This window comes from Sarcophilus harrisii, chromosome 3 (assembly GCF_902635505.1).
Source record: "Sarcophilus harrisii chromosome 3, mSarHar1.11, whole genome shotgun sequence".
Taxonomy (NCBI): domain Eukaryota; kingdom Metazoa; phylum Chordata; class Mammalia; order Dasyuromorphia; family Dasyuridae; genus Sarcophilus; species Sarcophilus harrisii.
In genome coordinates this window covers 95,575,549-95,589,519 of record NC_045428.1, presented here as the reverse complement: position 1 = coordinate 95,589,519, position 13,971 = coordinate 95,575,549, and the positions used below count along the sequence as shown (strand labels likewise).

The following is a 13,971-nucleotide window of genomic DNA, read 5'->3' as shown; positions in this document are numbered from 1 at the left end:
CTGCCTTACTTTCTTCAACTGTTAAATGAGGAAAATAATAACATCTACTTCCAAGGGTTGTTGTAAGAACCAAATAAAATATTGTAAAGCACTTAGCACAGGACCTGGCACAAACTAACTGTTATGTAGATGCATATCATATTGCTATTATTGCTACTAGAATAATAATAAGTAGGATTGAGAAGACAGGTATGGGGAGAAGGAGGAAGAAAAGGAAAAAAAGAGGATGAGACAGAAGAGGAATCATTTACATAATGCATTAAGGTTGAAATAACATTTTTTAATTTTTCTCACACCTTGAGATAAGTAATGGAATCATATTTTGCCTCATTTTAAAGGTGAAGATAAGGAAACTGAAGCTTCTCTCTAACAAAACTTTTAAAATCATCTTCCTATACATTCCTATATATTACATCTTCCTATACATCCTATACATCTGACTATGTCACTTCTCTGACAAAAACAAAACTTTTAATGTCTATTGCTTATTGAATAAATTACAACTTTCTCGAGTTGACTTTTAAATCCTTATACAGTTTAGCATCAGTCTATATTTTGAGATTTATTTGATATTTTTTCCATTATAAACTTAATGTTCTAGCCAAATTTTACTATAACTTTTCCCTAAATTTGACCCTTCATCTCTTAAGTATAGGCATTCACAGAAAACCATCTCCCTATGCCTTACCTCAACCTCTAAAAATTCTTGCCTTCCTTTCAGGTTCATTGGCTAATCACCTCCTCCGAAAAATATTCCCTGATTTCTTCAGTTGTATATTCTTTCTCAAGTCTTTTCTATATGCTGACGGCACCACCACCATCACCACCACTAAGTCATATAACTCAGAAAGAACAGGAATAGTTTATTCCATGTTGTCTTTGCCTCCCTACTATCTCACTGTATCTCCAGTTTAGTATATGTTGTTATATATAAGTATTATTATTTAATATATTATAGATATTATTTAAATTAATTGAATAAGAAAATTATCTACACATACTGCTGGTAAGTTATATTTGGAATTCAAAAGAAAAAGTTTACTAATCATTTCCTATGATTGGTGACATTTAAGTTGGTTGAAAGGAAAAGATACTTCGCCAAGAATGGCAAAGGAATAGAAAGAAAAACTTATTAAAAAAAAAAAAAAGAATTGGGTCTGGAAAGTTAAATGAAGAGCACAGATCAAAACATGGAACACCTAGGAAAAGATTATTTTTTCTAAGCTTTACTAGTTCTATCCAAAACTGTCAAGTAAGCAGGTATTGCTCTGAGTTTCTTATCTCTGTAACACCTTCCATTGTCAGAGAAATAATTTTCCCAATACTCACAGTACTAACATCCTTATTATTGTTTACCAATCTTCTCACCAAATTGTATTCTTAAGTCCATCTTTAATAGGAAAAATATTAGCATAGAGTCGAACTTCTCAAGAATATTCTAATTAGTGGTAATATCAAGTATCATTGTCAGTGATTATTTGGGGAGATAGTATGAAGACAGAGGATAGCAAATATTTCTAAATCATATCATGGTATACAAACACTTTTCTGCCTGCAATAATACTAGTCTTGCTATAACTTTGAAGGACAACAGGCCTTGTGATTTTTGTCTGATCATTCTCCATTGTTTGTCCTTTAAAAAATACTCATGCACATACACAGACACACACACACAATATATGCTTTTATTTCAGTGTCTAGAAGGTGATGAGAAAAAGATATTTAAAATTCATATATGATTTATATATGTATAAGTATTTATGTATATATGTATTTATATATGTATATATATATATATATATATATATATATATATATCTTTACATATAAAGGTAGACACACAGACATAGAAACAACATATTCCATAAATGTATGTGTATGTGTATATATATATATATATATATATATATATATACACACACACACACACACACATATAAATTTAGGGCTACAATTCTATAAGTTATTTACCAAATTAAGATTTCTATTTGTCTTATTGGGTTTTAATTAGTGATCCCATTATCAAAGGCTGACAATAATAATAATAATAATACCTGACATTTGTTTAGAAATTTAAAATTTGGAAAATGATTTACATTTATCTCATTTGTTCCTCATAACCACTTTGTGAAGTAATTACTCTAATTATCTTCATTTTACAAGTGGGAAAACTGGGAAAAGAGATATTAAATGACGTGCTATGGGCCACAGCTCATAAATGACTTAGGCAAAATTTGAACCCAGATCTTTCTAATTTCAAATCCAAAACTCTATTAAGTATGCCATATTACTGCCTAATAATGAGAGACAGAGACAGAAGGAGGACAGAATAGAAAAGTAAATGAAATGAAATGAAAACAGAACCAAAAGTTGAAGACAAAGTTGCTCAAGGACAAGGAAGGTTCTAAGAATGCTTCCAGAGGGAAAAAACCTAACAGTCCATCACAACAGTAGAAAGCTGAGGGCAGCAGCCTTTGTCCTTTTTGAGATTAGAGGACAACAAAAATAACAACTTAGAATTCTTTTCCACTTCCTTCAGGCAATAAATCCCTGATTTCAGTTAATTTTACAGATATTAGAGAATTGATTATTAGGGGGAAATAGAGACCTAAGATTGGGTTACCAATGAGGAACTCACAGGATTTGTCAGTTAACATTTTTAAATACTGCACATTTATTATTGGAGAATCAATGAAGAATGCTGACTTTCAGTCAGTGATTACTGAAATCTTACTTGGAGGGTAAAAAGTATCAACTGCCAGTCAAAAACCTATAATTTATATGGCATAGTTAAGCAATTATGGCTCCTATGTAAAGAGTTTCCTTTAAGAAGTAAAATCCATTAATAATGTGTAAAGGCATATGAACTATATATACTCTTTCAATTTTTAGTCTAAAAGCAAAAGTTTTTATCCTTCATAGAAACAATGTCGTGCATTTTTATTTATGTTGATTATTTCATCACTACTTCAAACTTAAATGCTTACTGAATCCCCAAATAAATACATAATTAGATAAATATCTAAAGGGGAAAACATTTTTGCTTCATTTCCTGAAATCCTATTTTCTTTTTTAAAATAGAAAAAAAATTATTTTAATTTAATAAAATTTTTAACTAAAAATCTTCACTTTTTTCATTTGTCTGAACTATTAGAAAGATGATGTGGTGATTTTCAAGAAACAAACAATCCTTACATTAAAGATGTATTATTAATAGGCACTGTATAATTAATAGATATATTAATAATACAAATACCAATTACAAATGTGGGGGAAATGGGAGGAAGCTCAAGCAAAAGATTCTAATAACTTCCACCCTAATCAATTAAAAACAATATAACCATACATAATTTCCAAAGGAATGAAATTGAATTATTTGACAAATTAAGAAAGCAAAAATAAGTAACCTCCCACACTTCCTATTCTGGCTGAAAGATTATAGGAGTTATTGGTGAACTATTCTTGCCATTTTCTAATGATCTATCAACAACAATATTTCTGTCATATTTCATATTCAATTCAGCAGTAATAATAAATTTATTTTTAAAATCCAAAATTTTGGGATTTGATCAAGATGACAAAAGCCAACACTCTAGCATCATAGAGGAAGATTATTAATAAGTAAATAAACTAAAGATAACACACTCAAAATAAATGATGTTACTCCTGTAAGACTAGACCCTACTTAGAAAAATTCTAGCATTTTAAATATTGGCCACTGCAAGAGAAATTCACTAATTTTGTACAAAGTTTAATAAGAGAAATGAAACTGATTCTATGATTTAACCTAAGCTAAATGAGTCTTACTATTTCCCTAAATATATATAAAAAAGTACAAGGTAGAATTGTAAGAATCATTTACTTATAATGACATTTAATCAAGAATAATAATCCCATTAGTTCCATTCAAGAATAGGGATAAAATCGGTCTCCAATAAAAACTCTGGAATACTAATACAATGTAAGGAAGTGTGCCAAAGTTTACTTGAATTGTTAAGAGGATGTTAACTTTAATTTCCAGAAGATTAATAAACAGGAATAAAATGTATCTCTTTATATTTGATCCATTCTACTTTATATTTATGTAAATCCTAATTTTGTCATCATTTATTCATCAGCATAATATTTATTCTAATTTGTAGCTAATATATAAAGGTGTTAAATCAATTAAAATGGCATTTTAAAGTATTATTTAAAATAGCAAATATTGCCTTTAAAATAAGCTGCTGGGGAACTGTATAATGCCATATAAATCAATATAATGCAAACATACATTTTTTTGTGTAAAGAGAGAACAAATATTAAATGTGGTAGCACCTCACTGGTCAATGGACAGTGGCACATATTTTTAAAATTTTGTTGAAGTGGTCCTCCATTTTTCAAGTTCATGTAATGATGAAATTTAATCATTTTTTTCATATGTAATCAAAATAACTTGAGAGTAATGACTTTTAACGATTAATTGCAAGTTCCCTTTTCTGATTGCAGTACATTTTGAAAACTTCTTATATATGTTATTCTAATTTATATAATTTTCAGCCATATTTATAGGGAAGGCCCTGAAATGACTGTTTTCTATTGATATTGTATCTCTTTCAAAAGAAAGGTATCTTTCTTAAAGGGAAAACAATGTTCAAGTACATTTCATCCTCAGTTGATTCTATAGATCTTGATTTTGCACATTTGAGTCTTGCCTATATATCATTACATCTCTATACCTATGCTAGAAGCAGAACTTCAGTTCCTATCCTAAAATTGCTAAAATTCTTTTGCTAAAACCCCAAATGTTCATTGGGACTATTTGTGCCCAACCTGTGGCAGAGCATTCTGAGTTTGCCTTGGTTTGATTGGCCACAGCCAAACGCACTATAACTTGATTCTAACAGTTATGTTATTTTGGTACTCTTCGAGAAGGAAGGACAATAACCAATCAACATTGTCAGGCAAAAAAGACTCTCTGCCCACTTCCCACAATGATTTTTCCCCTGGTATTTGTTAATTCCTCCTAACTCCTTCCTCTTAAGACCTAGAGTTCAATTTATATATGAGGAAAAACAGAAATTCATGTTAAGAAATAGCATGACCTGCTTTTTGATGAGTCAATATATGATAATAAAAGCAAACCTTACACTGATTTTGTTAAATTTACAAATTAAGTAATAGGAATATTTGGTGAAATGTGCTTATGTATAGTACCTGAAGGCAAAACTGCAGATATATATATATATATATATATATATATATATATATATATTATACTGCATATGCTATGACTCATGCTATGACTCAAACAGACCATCATTTAATCCTTTTCCATAGAGCAAAATATCTTATATAATGTGGGTCTTTTTTTCATATCAATATTTGGAGACCCTTTTATAAGTCAACTATAAAGAAACTTAGGAAACTCATCAGTACTTAAATCATGTCTAAAGAGAAAGAAGGAGGCATTACATCTTTTATACAGATCAATGTCCAATTAAAGCAGGGAAAAAGTCTTTCTGGCACTTGATTCTTAGAAAACATAATCTTAACCCTTTCACTATACAAAATAATTTTATCACAGTATTCGAAATAGTATACACAACAAAAAAATAAATTATAACTTCAACTTGATAAAAACTTAAGTAGTTATATTTACTTAAAATTATGATTACAAATTAAACACTACTAAAAAGAATCTGAATCCAATTAATAAATATTATTCCTGAGTTTAAAGATTCAATTTAATATTCTTACCTTCTACAAATCAATTTCTAGATAAAAATCTTATGTTTATCATTAGCATTCCAAAGTTTAAGTCAGAATAACTTAATTGTCCTTCTCCCTTTTTTTTCCTTGTGAGATAAGGAAACTAGAGCCACACATTCCTGGGTCATCTTAACATTAATAGCTTAATTATATTTAGGTGACATTGTTAGCTAATGTTTAATTCTTTTATAAATTATATGTATTAAAATTAATAAAGCATCACTCATTTTAAAAGAAAGCATATATATAATAAAATATAATTATTTCCTTTGTCTAGCATATATTTTAGAATTTATTCAGTTTATAGAATTTTCTATTAGTTGCAAAATGTTTCCTTTATTGGTCATCAGATTTTGCCATTGTTATATGCTGTATTTCTTAAATTAACAAATATTTCAAACAGTAAATTATGATACAATATGGCTTTGTTTTTGTAAGACCATATTTAGCCAATATTACCATTTGTAATATTCCATTTTCACCTCAACAGAAACAGGGCATAAATTGTAACCCAATGTGGTACAGCTTGGATACTTTGTATAAGTACTAAGGATTTCTTAATCATTTGTTATGTTAAAGAAAAATCTGAATAAGATGAAAGGCTAAGGCCTTTGGAGACCAATATTATGTTGTCTGAAATATTGAATAACTTTTTTTTCTTTCTGAGACAATTGCAAGATTGATTATTTCTTTTGATATATTTTCAATGGGCTATTATTCCACTATGACAAATTGTGACTACAGGACCAATAGGTTTATAACGATTGCTTAAGAGTTCTTTGGATTTTATAGGCATTGGAAAATGTTACTCACCTTGTTCAAGTGGTTGGCTTTTAGTTGAAGTAGTTTTCATCTTGAGTGCCTCCCTAACAGACATGTCACAGCAAGAGCCTTTGTTAGTGTCTTGGTCACTGTCAGCCTGATCACTGTCCCCATGCCCACTATCTCTCAGGCTGGCTCTTTCTGGATCCTTGAATGTGGAGCTACTGTAATACACAGAAAAAAAAGATGAAAAAGTGTTGTTTCTACTAGTTTCAATCTGAAATGTAGTTTCTAGCAAAGCAATTTTGACAAGAATGCAAATAGGGAAGCTGAGAAAGTTATTTAATAGGCCTTACCTTTGAACAAACTGCTGCCTGCTGCCCATGTAATTGGGCTCTGCGGGAAAATTGTCTGTCTGTGAAAAAGAAGGAAAAAAATACGTATAGTTGTACACTGGACAAATCTCCTGCAGAGCAACAAGATTTCCTAGTGGAGAAATGATTAATAATTCAAAAATTCCCTTAATCTTCAGATTTGTACATTTTAATTAAATTGGAAAATGCTGGCATGTAATTATGTACTCGGAACAATTAAATGATTCCGGTCCACAAATTACCTGCTAAAGTAAACAATGAGGCTGTCATAACTGGCATTCTCTGTTAGGAACCTGATGGATGACACTGTTTATGTTGTTTCATTAGTCAGATATTAAGATTGAATGTTTGTGGGAGGAGTGGGGAAATGACCTAATTTCTGCATATTACAAAAATGAGTTATTTAATAATGCTGGTTTTAATCATAATTATATCATCGGTGGGGGATTCTGAGGCCCTTATTGAGGTAATATAATTTAAAATAATCTACTGCATTGGTCTTCAGTGAAGAAAAACAGGGTGCTCTTCCAGGAGTCTTTTCTTCAAAATGTGCCCATAACAAGTACAAACATTGCACATATGGTTGATCTCATCTCTACAATTAATTCTTTTTATTATTAATAGTCATGTTGAAAGTATAGCAATGGCATCTGATCAATGCCATTGGAATGTTTGCTACTGCCAATTTCTTTTGAATAATATATGTATGAATTTACATGTTAATAATTATTATAAAGCAAAAATAATGCATGAAAACATGTTGTTTCTAAATGTAACTAAATATTTCAAGTGACCAAATTGTGGAATTACTACTATTTTTTTTTTCTTTTCATCTCTTTTTTTAAACAGTACCCAGGCTAATGTGGAGATCGGCCAAAATGAACTGAATTCTCCTTGTATCATCAACTGGAGTCTCTTTGGTGAAAGAGACTAGATCTTTCACTGCACTCCCTATACTGTACATTTATACACATCATTTCTCCTTGCAGCTGACTTAGAGACAAAGCATCTCCTGTTTTCTGCATCACCATATCACGCCATTATGCTGTGGATAGCTATGGCTTTTTTAAAATCTCCTCCAAATACATAAGTATTAGTAATGGGGAAAATGTACAATTATTGAAGCAAAAAGCCCAAGATAAGACAAAATATTATGTTCTATTTTAATAAACAACTAATTGTAAATACCTTTGTGCTTTTTTACCTTCCTATAAGCTACTTTCTTAGTACCTTACTTTTCTGAGTTATGCTGATAAAAAGAAAAGGCCTCCAGGAACAGAAAATTTTAAAGTATTCCCACAGATTACTTCGTTGTTAGAAGTTTGGAAAAGGTAAGAGGGCAAACACCCAAAATCTGAACTATGCAGTTTTTCTTTTTTGTCCAATTGTTTGCAAGATCAGGGCAATGAAGAGGATTCTGTCTTTTATTTTTTCTCACACTTTACTCCTTGGCAACAACTTTTGGTATTTTAGGCATGTTTTCATTAACATACTGCACTGGGTTCTAATTTCAGAAATATGAGCCATTAGCCTTGTTTCTCACCTTTATGTACCAGTAACAAAAAAGCTGAGGTAGCCAATGCCAAAGGTAAAGTTGTCTGAATATAGAATATCACTGATTTCCTTAAGGTAAATAGCTTTGTAAAACTCCATACTTTGAAGAGTTTCCACAGATCTTTTAGACCACCTATATAAGCCAACTCATTGCTATAGTAAATGAAAAATTAAAATTGGATACTAAAAAAGTGTACAATTATGAACAAATTAAAATATTAGGAAACTTTTATATTGCAAGGTGAGATTCAGGCTAGCCTTAGAATATTTCAGATGAGTACAGTTCTAATATTGTAAAGAACTTCAATTATGTATAAATCTATATTATAAGATTCCAAACTTTTTTCAGATCAAAAGGAAAGAGTTTGTGAAACATTTGCTTATCAGTTTAGCAGAGAAATAATTCAGGATCTTTTCTTTATAAAGAAAGTTATAGATATGATTAGTGAAATGGGAATCTTTAAACTGATCATTCAAAATTTAAAAAAGGAAATTAGTTAAATTTTAATTTTAAATGGTTATAATTTTATAGCAATATATATATATATATATACACACACACATATATATATACACATATGTATATATGTACATATGTTCCTTCCTAACTACTCTTTGCATCAGAATCTAAGAAAACAGGAAAAAAGATATCATGGCGTGTTATCATTATACCAATATTTAACCAACTGTTTTCTCTTTTGTGAAATAACACTATTCATAATCTTTAAGTATTCAAGAGAACAAAGAAAAATACTCTTACAGAAAAGGCTCCAAAATGAAACTAACAAACAGAAAAGCAAATAGAGTTAAGGAGAAAAGGGAGAAATTTTGAAAAAAAAATGAAACTGAAAGTAGTAAAGAAAACACAATAAGAGTGGAGAAGTATGAAAAAAGTTAAAAAACAAACAAATAAATAATTTAAGACAAAACTTAAGTCAAGAAAACAGCTGCCAAAGAAATTGAAATACTAAGTTATTTTCAAATAAATGGATTAATGGATAATATTTAGTTTTACACTCTTTTTACGGAGTATTTTTACTATAGCTAATGATAGTTCCCACCCAGAAATTTATCTAACTATCTGATATAAATGAACTGAAGCTGTCATCTAAGAAGCTATCACTCTGTTTAATAGAACATACTATCTCACTTCTCTGTCTGTCTGTTTCTGTCTCTGTCTCTCAGTCTCTGTCTGTCTCTGTATTTGTCTCTATTTCTCTGTCTCTCTGTCTCTTCCTCTCTCTGTCTCTTTCTCTCTCTGTGTCTTCCTCTCTCTTTCTGTCTCTCTCTCTCTCTCTCTCTTTCTCTCTCTCTTTCTCTCTCTCTTTCTTTTTCTCTATGTCTCTAAGACAGTTGCTAGGACTAGATCTAGACTTTGTATGGGCCAAGATAATTTTTAATATTCCTAGGTGGTATATGTGTTTGGTTTTGATTTTGTAGCTGACTTCATTCTGATGCTCACTCAATAAATGCTTCCAATGACAATGTTGGAATGGACAGCCTGGCCACATACTCAGAAGCATTGTGTTTAGAAAAAAGTTCAGACAGTCCCTACAAAGAAAGGAAGGGAGAAGGGGAAAGTAGTATTCTTTTGAAAAATGCCAATGAAAAGGGAAAAACTCAGAGTGAAGAAAAAAGGCAAGAATGAATCTATTATGCTACAGCTGAAGAAGAAAGAAAAGGAAAATGAGAGGAAGAAAGAAGGAAGGAAAGAAAGAAAGAAGAATAAGTAGGGTTAGCAATAGTAATCTCAGAACAAAAACAAAAATATCTCTAATTAAAAATAATAAGAAAAGAAATTACTACTTGTTAAAATATACTAAAGACATAGATAAATAATATCCATAATAAATATATATGCACAAAATGGTATAGCATCCATATTCTTAGAGGAGAAATTAAGTGAATTAACAAGAAGAAATAGACAGCAAAACAATCCTAATAGGAAGACTTGACCTCCCCCATCTTGGAACTACATAAATATAAATAAGCAAAGAAACTAAAGGAGGTGAATAGACTTTTAGAAAAGTTAGCTTTGGTAGATTTTTGGAGAAAATTGAATGGGAATAGAAATGAATATGATATCTTTCTCAGTGGTACATGGCAACTACATAATATTAACCACATGTTCATTAGGGCATAAAATCATCACAATAAAATGCAGGAAGACAGAAATATTAAATGCATCATTTTCAGATCATGATGCAATAAAAATTATATGTAATAAAGAGCCACAGAAAGATAAATTAGAAAATAATTATCTAATTATCTAATCTTAAAGAATGAGTGGGTCAAACAATAAATTATAGAAACAATCAATAATTTCATTACAGAATGACAATAATGAGACAATATACCAAAATCTATTAGATGTAGCCAAAGCAATATTTAGGGGAAAATTTATTTCCCTACATAATTATATAAGCAAAATAGAGAAAGAAAGATAAATGAATTGTATCAAAAATGAAGAATGAATTCACTACCAAGGAAGAGGAAATTAAAGTAAAAATTAAGATCTATTTTGCCCAACTGAATGTAAATACATCTGACAATCTAATTGAAATGGATGAATAGTCACAAAAACGTAAATTGCCAAGATAAATAGAAGAAGAAATAAAATACTTAAATAACCTCATTTTAGATAAATTAAACAATGAACTCCCCAAGAAAAAGTCTCCAGAGTCAAATAGAATTACAAGTGAATTCTACAAAACACTTAAAGAATAAATAATTCCAATATAAAATAAACTATTTGAAAAATAGGTGAAGAAGAAATTCTACCAAATTATTTTTATAAGACAAATATGGGTTTTGCACCTAGCCCAGGAAGAGCAAAAACAGAGAAAAAAATTATAGACTGATTTCTGTAATGAAGACTGAGATAAAATTTTTAAACAAAACATTAGCAAAGTGATTATAGCAATTTATCAGCAGGATAATACCCTATGACCAAGTTGTATTTATACCAGAAATGTAGGGCTGGTTCAATATTATGAAAACTATTAGTATAATTGAGCACATCAATAAGAAACCAACAAAAACAATAGATTTATCTCGGTAGTTGCAGAAAAAGCTTCTGACAAAATGCAGTACCCATTCCTATTTAAAACATTAGAGAGTATAGGAATGATGGAGCTTTCCTTAAAATGATAAGTAATATCTATGTAAAACCATCAGCATATAGTATCTTTAATGGGAATAAGCTAGAAGCCTTCCCAAAAAAATCAGGGTTGAATTAAGGATGCCCATTGTGACCAGTATTATTCCATATTATATTAAAAAAGTTAGCTTTAGCAATAAGAAAATAAAAAGAAATTGGAGGAGTTAGAATGGATAGTGAGGAAACAAATTATCACTCTTTGCGGATGATATGATGGCATTCTTAGAGAATCCTAGAGAATCAATTAAAAATCTAGCTAAAATAATTCACAACTTTGGGACAGCTACAGTACATAAAATAAACCCACATAAATCACCACCATATTTCTACAAATTACCAGAAAAAGCTCAGCAAAAAGAAAAAAAAAGAAATTCCATTTAAATAACTGTAGACAATGTAAAATATTTGGAAATCTACTTGCCAAACAAAACCCAACAACTATATGAATACAATCATAAAACATTTTTCGCACAAATAAAGCCATATCTAAACAATATGGATAGGTTGAGCTAATATGAAATAAATGGAAATTCTGCTTAAGTTAAATGATTTACTCTCTGTTATGTTATAAAGCTAGAAAAAATAACAAAATTCATCTGAAAGAAGAAAAGTTCAAAAACTTCAGGGAATTAATGAAAGAAATGCAAAGGAAGATGGCCTACCTATATTAGATCTAAAACTATAATATAAAGTAGCCATCACCAAACCATTTGGTCCTGAAAAATAAATAGAATGGTAGATCAGTAAAGTAGATTAGGTACACAAGAAGTGAGCAGAATCAGGAGAACATTATACAAAGCAACAACATTATGCAATGATCAAGTATTATTGATCTCAGCAATTCAATAATCCAAGACACTTCCAAAAGATCCATGATGGATAATGCTATCCACATTCAAAGAGAGAACTATGGAGTCTGAATGCAAATTGAAGCATATTATTTTCACTTTTATTGATGGATTTTTTCCCTTTTGTTCTGTTTCTTCTTTTACAGCCTGACTAAAGTGAAAATATGTTTACACGACTTCTTGTCATCTTGACAAGGGATAATAGGAGGGACAAAAGGAGAAAAAACCCTCAAAATCCTATTTTCAAAAAAACAATGTTTAAAACTATCTTTATATAGAATTGGGAAAAATAAAATATGAGTTAGGTGAAAAGAAAAAAGAAAGAAAAGAACAAAAAAAATGTCGATGGTTACAGATAGCTTTGATTGTATACACAGGTAACATTAGGTAGCAAATTGGAATGAACTTTTCCTTTAATTTACAGGTACTACCTTCTTCATTGATAACAAGTATTCTTTTTACCAGCAAACAAACACAAGGGAGTGTTAAGAGGTGAATAATTCACTTTAAGCCTTTTCACACTGACATATCTCCTGATGGCTTTGCCTTCAATGGAATATATGTTGTGCTTCTCTCTATAGAGCTAGAGTAAACAACCGTTTTGTAAGCCACCACTTATAAAAATATCTGACAGAACCTATAGCTCCAGAAATATATTTTTAATACAACATGTAGTGTGGCAATAACTATATTTATCAGCAATTTCTAAAATAATACATTTTGCACAGGTATAGTGTAGTCAACATCTGTGTGGGATTTTTTGTTTGTTTTGTTGTGGTTTGATTTTTTTTTTTTTTACTAAAGAATAGATAAAAATCTGAAAATATCTTTTCTCATTCAGAATAAAAAAATGAAGTTTCCTCCAAACTAAAATTCATAAATAAGTACCCAATTTATTTAGAGTGGGCAGGGATTAATTAACCTAAGATCCATCAGTAGAACACAAACTTCAAGGAAGTTAGTGAAAGTTTGAAACCCCTCCCAAATTGAAAAAAAAATCAGTTCTATATGCCATTGTTATTGCTGGTAATCTCTTCAGTAATGCTATTTAATTGTGTAATTTATAAATCATAAAAAGACTCTTTACCAATATGAAGAAAATTAAGAAAATCAAAAATATGGAATAGATTTGTCATATGTAAAAGCAATAAATGCAGGAACTCTGACCAAAAGCTTTCAATTATTCAATGTGTCCCAGGCTAATGTACACTATTCCACAGAAATTAAGTCTGTGTTTTCAAATTTTCAAAAATGTCTAGGTTTCTGGGAATTTTAAGTTTTAAAAGGTTGGGTAACGTGAGATTATAATTGCAATTCATAATATAATATATTTGTTTACTTTCTACCTGATATAACCTTGCTTTTACTTTGTCTATATGTTACATAAACAATTTTTACATGCTGTCTTCTCCATTGGAATATGACTGCCTTGAAGTTTGGGGCTGCATTTTTGCCTTTCTTTGTATCCCTATTACTTAGCACAGAATCTGAAACTTATTATGTACTTAATAAATAACCATTG

At 30.0% G+C, this 13,971-nt stretch overlaps 1 protein-coding gene across 4 annotated transcripts in view; it reads right to left on the bottom strand.

Moving 5' to 3' along the window:
• Positions 1–13,971, bottom strand: part of PCDH17 (protocadherin 17) — a 114,798-nt gene that overhangs the window by 68,844 nt on the left and 31,983 nt on the right. For all 4 annotated transcript variants that reach the window (XM_031958454.1, XM_031958455.1, XM_023500581.2 and 1 more), the window contains 2 exons: positions 6,870–6,928; positions 6,565–6,737 (listed from right to left, as the gene is read on the bottom strand). In XM_031958454.1, the coding sequence (XP_031814314.1) occupies positions 6,565–6,737; positions 6,870–6,928 (232 nt within the window). The remainder of the gene's footprint in view (positions 1–6,564; positions 6,738–6,869; positions 6,929–13,971) is intronic.